At 36.7% G+C, this 10,338-nt stretch overlaps 1 protein-coding gene across 1 annotated transcript; it reads left to right on the top strand.

Annotated features, from left to right (window-relative positions):
- The first annotated feature begins 2,538 nt into the window (after window positions 1–2,538).
- On the top strand, window positions 2,539–8,562 carry LOC148851552 (ribonucleoside-diphosphate reductase large subunit). Its single transcript, XM_088946109.1, has 17 exons — window positions 2,539–2,969; window positions 3,179–3,240; window positions 3,346–3,433; window positions 4,052–4,315; window positions 4,392–4,632; window positions 4,781–4,857; window positions 4,955–5,125; window positions 5,226–5,318; window positions 5,400–5,549; window positions 5,648–5,734; window positions 5,875–6,039; window positions 6,125–6,241; window positions 6,537–6,739; window positions 6,829–6,978; window positions 7,075–7,222; window positions 7,975–8,058; window positions 8,164–8,562. Exons 1-17 carry the CDS (start codon window positions 2,742–2,744, stop codon window positions 8,257–8,259), a joined length of 2,424 nt encoding a protein of 807 aa, XP_088802235.1. The 5' UTR covers window positions 2,539–2,741; the 3' UTR covers window positions 8,260–8,562.
- Window positions 8,563–10,338: the final 1,776 nt, after the last annotated feature.

Raw genomic sequence — 10,338 nt, 5'->3', positions numbered from 1 at the left:
AAAAAAAAAAAAAGAATGAATGGTTTGAAAGATTTATCAGCTTGATCATATTTCAAATCAACAATTTATTGACCAATTTGGATTTTTTTTATATATTGTTTAGTTTAAGTTTAGACCAGACAAACATAAATTGCAAGTGATGGAGGGAATGGTTTAGTATTTTGTGTCAACGACATGTTGAAAAATATTATTATCAATTTGTAAGTCACTTAAACAAAATTTTTGTTAGTTTCACCCTTTGTGATTAACTTTAGTATTGAATGTGTGAGAAATAAGGTGTTTTGGCATATAGGGCATAAACAAATGTTTAATGAATTTATAAATACATGAGTGTTTTTGTGCCAATTAAAAAGCGATATATGGTGCACCATATAGGGCATTGACAACTTGAAAATATAATGGCATTTTACTAATTGTTCTTAATCAATTAAATAATGGATTTATACCTTGTAATTACACATCTATCAAACACTCACAACTCATTTAATGGCCAATGTAAATCTTATAAGGTCCACCTCATAGTAATGGCTAGAATAACATGAATAATAAAGATAATTTGATGTGGAAATAACCATATTGCATATAATAGGTAAGGAGATAGAATGTACAACATTCTTAAACACTTTTATCTACTAGTTATCATTTTTTTTTATCATGGCATGTTTCGACTTATTCACCTTTACTAACATTACTATTGAAGTGATTGCCTTTATGATCAAAGTCTAGGGCCTTCAACAAATGTGTGTGTGTATGCGTGTGCAAATAAGATTCATCTAACTTTTTTTTGTTTTTGTTTTAGCCTTGTTGCAAAAAAACCTGCAACAATCATCATTACATGTTAGTAAATGTCAATTAAGCATTTTCATTGCTGTTAGCAACAATATAAAAAATGTGAAAACACCATTTTTTTCAATGTTTTCCCATGCCACACATTATTGATTGTCTGTGCATAGTCATTTTTCATTGTTTTTTCTAAAAAAATCAGACGAATAAATAACTTGTCTTAAAAAACTCAATATGCGAAGGTGTCATGATTCAGTTTGGTCATGATCTCCAAGGAGCTACTTGAAGAAGCATTTTTGTTGGCGAAATAAATGATTAAACACATATTGATGATTGTTTTTTGGGTATTCTTAGGCACCTATAATATCATTTGATCGTAAATTTATAGAAAAAAAACTTGATTAGATGGTAAAAATTATATTCTTACTATGTTAACTTTGATTATAATTGATAATTTACAGGCCCGCTCAAATACAAAACATGTATAAAAGGGAATCCTTATTTGCTTATCACATAATGCACTTTACAATACATCCCATGACATGTCACAATCCCAAATCGATAACATATTCCATACTTGTGTTACTCAAGAGAGATATCTCCAATACATAGTGCGATGTGGGTGTGAGGTCAATGTAAGGGATGTTTTATGATGAGCAAATCCCATTCCACTCAATAGGCCAATAGTCCAAGATTGACACTTCTATTTGAATCAATAACATGGCATAACTCTTCCTAGACTCCTCACTTGACTAATGTTACAAATAAGTTGGATCAAGTCCATTATGAATTCAAATTCAATATGGTAAGAGCTAGATTCGGATACTTCCAATTTGATCCCAACAAATCATATAATATCAAATAAGTCAATATGTTTAGTTAAATGAATTGAATTTAGATATATCATAACCCGATCCGATTCATTAACTATGAAATATTATTTACATATTATATATGTATATTTTATATATTATTTATATAATTAAATGTTATATATTATATACTATAATATTATATAAGCAATATATTATACCTTCAAGTTTTATCTATTACATGTTTAATTGAATTGGGTATCTGATAAGATATTACAATTAAAATTGGAATATGCTCTAAAAAATCATGCGGTTTCTTGTCAAATTCAGATTAATCGGGTTTCTTAGCAGATCGGATGGGATATACCTTTACCGAATCCGATCCGATCCATTTGGCAGTTGCTGACACGGCCACACGTTACATTGGCAACATCTGCCGGTGAATGTATCATGCGAATAGTGAGAGTCTGAGTTATCAGTGGACGGTTGTAAATGATGCGTGGGTATTAAATATGGATAGGATTCTTGTGTATAGGAGAGCGGAACTTCGCACGATGACCAATAGCAAAAGATTCCAATCTGATGCGCATATTTCAGTATCGGATATTAATTCGGTGAACTACAAAATACTCCATCACGACCCAAACCGCGCCATCCTCGTCGTCTTCATTCATGATAAAGAGTCAAGTTACTGGGAAAAAAACAGGGTGCTACAAAAACTTGAGTGGAGATTCTCCATCACATCTAGGCATACACGTGTGACAATGTAATGCGCCAGGTATTTTTATAGACCAAAATGTACCTGGATTATTGTCCTTTTCTCAGGAGCATTGACTAAAATAGCCACATGAATGGTGGTCCCCACGGCTCGCGCCTCATAAGTGGTCTCACTCACTCACCCCGCGGGAAGCCGTTTATCCGCCACCAACTACACACATCACATATTGGCGGGAACTTCAAAAACCAAAGCAGAGAGGGAAACCATTCGGATGAAAGAAAGAATTCAAAATCTCTCCCTAAGTCCTTAGGGCTTCCTTCTCACGCACACTTCCTTCTCTCTATAAATCCATTCCTTCTCTCCTCAATTTTGCTGCAACTCCCCCTCCTCACAGAGAATCTATATTTCCTTTCTGACCAGGATTGAAGATGTATGTGGTCAAGAGAGATGGTCGCCAGGAGGCTGTGCATTTTGACAAGATCACCGCTCGTTTGAAGAAACTCAGTTACGGGCTTAGCATCGAGCACTGCGATCCGGTTCTCGTGTCTCAGAAGGTCTGTGCTGGAGTCTACAAGGGTGTCACTACGAGTCAGCTTGATGAATTGGCTGCCGAGACCGCTGCTGCCATGACTGCTAATCATCCTGATTATGCGTCGGTAAGTCTTTGGTTTATGGTCGCGGTGGGTCTGTGCTTGTCTCTTTGAGTTTGATCATATAACTCTGTATTGTAAGAGTCGTGTATCTGTATTTGGATGTCTATGCTTGTTTTATGTCTTTTATCTTCGAGAGAGATGAAGGGTCTTGGGTTGATATATTCATTTTACTCTGATGCTATTTTTTTTTGGGTTCATTTGTGCTCTTGTAGCTTGCTGCTAGAATTGTTGTCTCAAATCTGCACAAGAACACAAAGAAATCGTTTTCAGAGACGTACGTTTTTTTCTTTCTTTCTTCTATTTTTCTAACTTTTTATCCTCACTTTAATGTTTACCCTTTTACTCCAAAGAGCTTGTCTGATCTAAGTTCCTGATGCAGGATCAGGATCATGTACAACCATTTCAATGAGAAATCTGGACTGAAGGCTCCCCTTATTGCTGATGATATTTATGAAATAATCATGAAGGTACTGGTGTGGTACTCTGCAAAATTCATGTTAATTCATTTGGTGGTTGTTCCTTTCAGCTGTAGATCATGCTATCATAGTGGGTATTATTAACTGCACAAAATCTACAGTCCTGGAATACCAGAACATAGTTAAATACTTTCCTCAGGAATTCCTATTTAGTTGTGCCCATGTCGGGATGAAAACAAGATTGTAGTGTCATTTAGGTTTTAGGAATATTTCATTATAATTTCTGAATATACATGGTCCCAATTCCATATAAGTCATATAATGGACTCTGTTTTCAGTGGTTCCAGTTTCCTCTGACTCTGATTTTAGTCATAGATCCATGACACCGATTTATTCTCTAGGAATTGATTATGTGTCTCCTGCTGTATTAGCAGGAGCCGAATATATGTAGCTTTGACAGGTAATTTTTCTTTTGGTTTTAGTGTTTTAGTTGTCGGACAGGAAACTATTTCTTTCTTTATTTATATTACTGTGCTAATTGCCTGTTATATACATTTCCAAAGTTAGTGTTTTTTTTTTTTTTTTTTTTTAATATGGTCGTCTTTGAATTTTGATGGATATTATGACTAGCATTCTAAGTACGTTGAGGTGACTTTCTACCTGTCACAGAATGCTGCACGCTTGGATAGTGAAATCATATATGACAGAGACTTCGACTATGATTACTTTGGTTTCAAAACCCTCGAAAGATCGTATCTATTGAAGGTTCAGGGAATGGTTGTAGAGAGGCCACAACACATGTTGATGAGGGTTGCTGTTGGGATCCACAAAGATGATATTGAATCTGCCATTAAAACATACCATTTGATGTCTCAACGTTGGTTCACCCATGCTTCACCCACTCTCTTCAATGCAGGGACTCCAAGGCCCCAAGTATGTTTTATTCATTTTCGTGCCCGTCTTAACTCCGTCGTGCATTATTCCTAATTTTGTTAGTTGAATCTGGCAGTTGAGCAGTTGCTTCCTTGTGTGCATGAAAGATGATAGTATTGAAGGAATTTATGATACCTTGAAGGAATGTGCTGTGATCAGCAAATCAGCTGGAGGAATTGGTGTTTCTGTTCATAATATTCGTGCCACTAGTAGCTATATTCGTGGTACAAATGGGACATCCAATGGTATTGTCCCAATGCTGCGTGTGTTTAATGACACTGCGCGCTATGTTGATCAAGGAGGAGGCAAGAGGAAGGGTAAGTCCATGCATCCTTAAGTTCACTTCCATGCATGCATGTATAGATACGTATTCAATGTATCATGCATGTATTGCTTGTATAATTCTGAATCACAGTTTATTGATTGATCTTCTCTTTTCATTCTGTTTATTCATGTTTGTTATAGGTGCATTTGCTGTGTATTTGGAGCCATGGCATGCTGATGTCTTTGAGTTTCTAGATCTCAGAAAGAACCATGGAAAGGTATATATTTATGCGTAGCTGAGCTCAATCATATTGTAGTTGTTTCTGTGCTTGTTCATTATATGTGATTCATGTTTTATCTGTTGCACCACGACAGGAAGAACATCGAGCAAGGGATCTATTTTACGCTCTTTGGATTCCAGATCTCTTTATGGAAAGAGTTCAAAGTGATGGGCAATGGTCCTTGTTTTGCCCCAATGAGGCTCCTGGGCTGTCAGACTGTTGGGGCGAGGAGTTCGAAAGATTGTATACTAAATATGAGAGGGAGGTAATTACAGTTACTGCTTCTCAGGCTTCGTGCTTTTTTTTTTTGATTTTTTGAAATGGAATATGATGAACGATCCTTACATGACATTTTTCGTACATAGGGTAAAGCAAAGAAGGTTGTCTCTGCACACAGTCTGTGGTTTGAGATTCTGAAAGCACAGATTGAAACTGGAACTCCTTATATGCTTTTCAAGGTATACTAGGAATACCCATGACTTGTATTTTTTCATAAAGGTTCCTTCAATTTTGTCCTTGACCCTGGCCTATTTTTACAGGATACTTGCAACAGAAAAAGTAACCAACAAAATCTGGGGACTATCAAATCTTCAAACCTGTGCACTGAGATTATTGAGTATACGAGCCCGACAGAAACTGCAGTTTGCAATTTGGCTTCAATTGCTTTACCCCGATTTGTTAGAGAGAAGGTGGGTTATACACATGATATGCATTTGTTTCAATTCCTTTCTCATGGTTTCTTGTATCCTGGTGCTTCAGCATACTAATTGTGTTTTGATTGTTGCAGGGTATTCCTGTGGAATCACAGCCATCTAAGCTGGTTGGAAGCAGGGGGTCTAAGAACCGATATTTTGACTTTGACAAGTTGGCAGAGGTTTGTCTGTGTTACCATACATATATTACCTACTTGCCTGTTATCTTCTTTTGTCACATGCTTTTGCTGTTGCATGCAGTTTTTGGTTTAAGAAGTGGAGTGTAATTGATATTCTCACTTTTTCTGTGATATTGTGACAGGTTACTTCTTTAGTGACATCAAATCTCAACAAAATTATTGATGTAAACTACTATCCTGTTGAAACTGCTAAGAGGTCAAACTTGCGGCATAGGCCAATTGGGATTGGAGTTCAGGGTCTTGCTGATACCTTCATCCTGCTTGGCATGCCATTTGATTCACCAGAGGTAATGGGAATTTACAATAAGTTTTAATTGGTACCTTTTTAAACTGGTTTGCATGTATTTATTAATTGTTTGTTGATATTTATAGGCTCAACAGTTGAATAAAGACATCTTTGAGACCATATACTATCATGCTCTTAAAGCTTCTGCAGAGCTAGCGGCAAAAGGTCCTTATGAAACATATCATGGGAGTCCAATAAGCAAGGTTTGTAATTTTGAGGGAGAATTACTATCTGAAGTTGTGCTTACCTTGTTTGCTTTTGTCCAAATTTGACATGTTGAACTTTTCCATTCCTCGAATTGTAGTCAAAATGTTTTAGTATTTTACTATCCCTATCTGGGCTGTAGCTGTGGAAGTTGCCTTCCGCTTCTGCTGCCCCTACTTTACATGACTATCTTTTATTAACCAGATTGTTGGTGTATGGATGTTGTGCACCAAAAGGATGGTTTAGTTACATTGTGTCTACAAGTGTGGGAACTTAGACTATGGCCATGTGCAGGGAATTCTTCAGCCGGATATGTGGAATGTAACACCATCAGATCGCTGGGATTGGCCTGCTCTTAGAGAAATGATCTCCACTAATGGAGTTAGAAATTCTCTTCTTATAGCACCAATGCCCACTGCTTCAACTAGCCAGATTCTTGGCAACAATGAATGCTTTGAGCCGTACACTTCTAACATTTACAGCCGCAGAGTACTGAGGTTTGTGCTAACCCTCTTTCAAGTTACCTTTTCCATTTAATTAACACTTGAACCGTCAACCTGATTTTTTGTTCTCTTCAAAATTTCAGTGGTGAATTTGTTGTTGTGAACAAACACCTTCTTCATGATTTAACTGAGATGGGGCTTTGGTCTCATAGTCTCAAAAACAAAATAATTTACGAGAATGGTTCCGTTCTGAAAGTCCCAGAGATTCCCGATGATCTTAAGGCTATTTACAGGTATTGATATCTCATATCCTTTTTTTCTCTGCTTTCTAAATATCCAATGTCTTGCATTTCAAGAAAATATTGCCGATCTTTTTGTACAACATTTAGGACCGTGTGGGAGATCAAGCAAAGGACATTGGTGGACATGGCTGTTGATCGTGGGTGTTATATAGATCAGAGTCAGAGCTTGAATATCCACATGGACCAACCTAATTTTGGCAAGCTCACTTCCTTGCACTTCTATGCCTGGTCAAAGGTATTTTCTTCTACACTATGCCTGGTTCTCTACAATGTGTTGCATTTTGGGGGGAACTAATGAGAACGTTCTGTGATCATGTTGCATGTGATCCCCAATGAAATGTCAACGGCATTTGTAATAAAGAAATCAGTTGACGTGATGCCTTTAATTTCAAATGCTGGTGTGCTCACAATTTTTTTGAGGGGTCTCTGGATTGTTCAGTGACCACTGTTGCAGGAATTGTGCTCTTGAACCCAGGGATGGGGTTCTATATGCTCTAGACCTGGTTAGTGGGAGCAGGGACGCATGTGTACAGTTCTGCACTCATTGGTATTTACTATGTGGAGAGCCTGCACCTCAATTGGAGAGATGCATGAGTGACGAACTGAACTGCTGGGTCATTGCCCATCTTTATGGTGAACTATAAACATTACCTAATGCTTCTCTCTTACATGTGTATATTTGGGGAGGTTCAGACCAGAGGTTATGGTGGGGGCAAAATAATGGATTCCACCCCATATCTCATTTTCTGATTCTTTACTTGATTGTTATGCTATTTTAAAACATGGTTGTCCATCAAAATGGTTGCTATGTTTTTGGATTGGTGTTGGCTTTCAATTGGACCCTTTAATGTCAATGGTCCATAAAAGATACATTTCAAATGCATTCTGTTGTGCACATGACATGCCACATGTTGTGGTTATCCCTTTTGTTTCACTTCACTTTTTCTAACATATTTAATGAATTCTCCTCCCCTATGAACATCCAAGGGTTTAAAAACTGGAATGTATTACCTGCGATCACGTGCTGCAGCAGATGCCATCAAGTTCACTGTTGATACCTCCCTTCTCAAGGTGACAATCAGTCCTTTTTACTTGTATTCAACTTTTACTACTGCACAGTTAATTTATTTATTTATCATGTATTTATCAAACCAAATCTATTTCTGTGCACTATAGGAAAAGGGCAAGCCAGAGCATGATGATAATGCTGGCATGGCACAAATGGTCTGTTCTCTGGAAAACAGAGAAGCTTGTATGTCTTGTGGAAGTTAAGCTTAATTTTGTACATAGTATGAGTGAGAATGCAAAGCATAGGCCAAGGCTCAAGGAGATTTGGCTCAGCTCTCTTTACAGTTTACAGGACAGTGGGAATACTGGGAAGTGTTTGCGAAAAGGTTGGGATTTGAGATCCAAGGCCCATCTTATCAAATACTATAGTTAAACTTTCTTTGTATAGTCTGAATCCCTTGAGCTGGGGTGATGGTGATATGTACCCGTTGTGTATTTGTGTTTGCTTTTACTGGACCCATAATGTCCACATGAGCAATATTAATGAAAGTGGTTTATTTGCTAGTATCTTCTTTATTGGTCATTACATGGACCGAGTTGCCTGAGCTTACTTTAGTGATTCTGTTCATGCTCTGTATGTGAATGATGTGCCTAAGCATGGATCCCTTCTGCTCTTGGTTTGTAATGCTAGATAGATTGAGTGGGATACATGTGTTCTTCATTCGGTTACTTTCTCTTGTATGGGATGATCTCCAAGCGTCCAATGAAGAGTACAATGAGGCTTAAAACTAGGTATTGGATCTAGTGCTCTGGCGCTCCATTCCATGTTCTAATCAAAAGATTAATATAATGGGAAATATCAATCATATTGATATTTTAATCTTGGTTCTAATTCTTAACTTGTAAGTAATATTAATTCATTGATTTTTTTTATTAATAGTGATTCACTGATTATGCTTTCTAAATTCTAGAGCTTAACTGTCTAGATTAATTGGATCTGCAATCTCGGCCCAAATATTTACTATACATGGCCTGGCCCAATTCTAAATTTGACACAGTTCAACTTCAGCCTGAGATAGTCTCCAAGACTCCGATATGCTACCTACATCTCAATTGGCAACATCTCCCTATGATTGACAAGCGACGTATTTGGCATTCCCAATGCACAACTTGTCAGTAGCAGATAGCTTGCATCTCTGATAAATGGCATCATGTAGGGGCCACATCATAGAAAGTGGTGATTCAAAGTTCAAACAATGCCCTCTTGTTTAGTATTGTTTTTCTAGAAAAATAGTTGCTATTGACCATGCGTAGGAAATTGAAAAAGTGTGGTATTGAGTAATGTCAAATTCAATGTATTTTTGAGAAAATGGTGTATTGATGCAAAAGTACATCAATGTGGCATCTTAGACGTTGGATAATATAGGTTAATGTGGAAAACATTACCGACAGCATTGATACCAAACATAACCATTGCTGTTTTTTCAGAAAGTACATGTGATAGTATCGGTTTCAAACAAAAAAGACTGATATGGTGCTTACAATTCCACATCTCAGCACTGTTTTTATGAGAACAGTGGGATATTCCCAGCACCGATGCCAAATACCTACCTGATCTTAGTTTGGGATGAGTTCAAAGGCCTGATTCCAATCCAAGTCATAAAAAGCCCAGCCCAGTGTGAGGAAAGATGGTTGGATTAGGGTATACATTGGCCCAACCCAAGTTCCACACTGTTATTTATGAATGCCAAAGTAAAATTGAGGGTCATTTATTAGAACACTCTTTATAATTTTCATTTAGTTTGTAGTCTATTTATTTAACTGACCTGTAGTTAAGAATTATTTGTTTTGCTATCTAAAAAGAGTAACCTGATCATCTCATTTTAGTGGAAAATGTTCAAGGGCATGAGCCCATTGTTGTTTATTTTAAAAATACTCCAATAGAAAATAAAATTGATCAAATAGAGTCAAATAATGGTTGCTCATGTGTTATTAGGGGCAAAAATGAAAATTTCGATTTTCTTTTCATTAAATTTGTTCAAAAAAAACATCGCGGTCAAAGTTATTATTTTCCACTCTCATCTAATAGAATATTGACAAAATAAATTGATCGTAAATTATAAACGGTGGTTTAGTAAAATGAAAAACATGAGATATGTTTTAGTAAATCCGTAAAACTGTAAGGGTATTTTAATGAATGACCCTAAAATCAATTATCAAATTGTAAGCCCGCCAGCTTGATTCTGTTTGATTTCTCTCCTAAGAGTGGGTTATTATCAAATTTGAAACAAGTTGAGGAAAATCAAGTATTAAAATTCAAAGTCGTAATAGTAGTTCAACGGC

The sequence above is a fragment of the Nelumbo lutea genome, chromosome 5 (genome assembly GCF_056320005.1).
Source record: "Nelumbo lutea isolate HS-2025 chromosome 5, American lotus-T2T, whole genome shotgun sequence".
In the NCBI taxonomy this organism is placed as follows: domain Eukaryota; kingdom Viridiplantae; phylum Streptophyta; class Magnoliopsida; order Proteales; family Nelumbonaceae; genus Nelumbo; species Nelumbo lutea.
The sequence above is the reverse complement of the archived record's forward strand: the minus strand, read 5'-3'. Positions and strand labels throughout refer to the sequence as shown.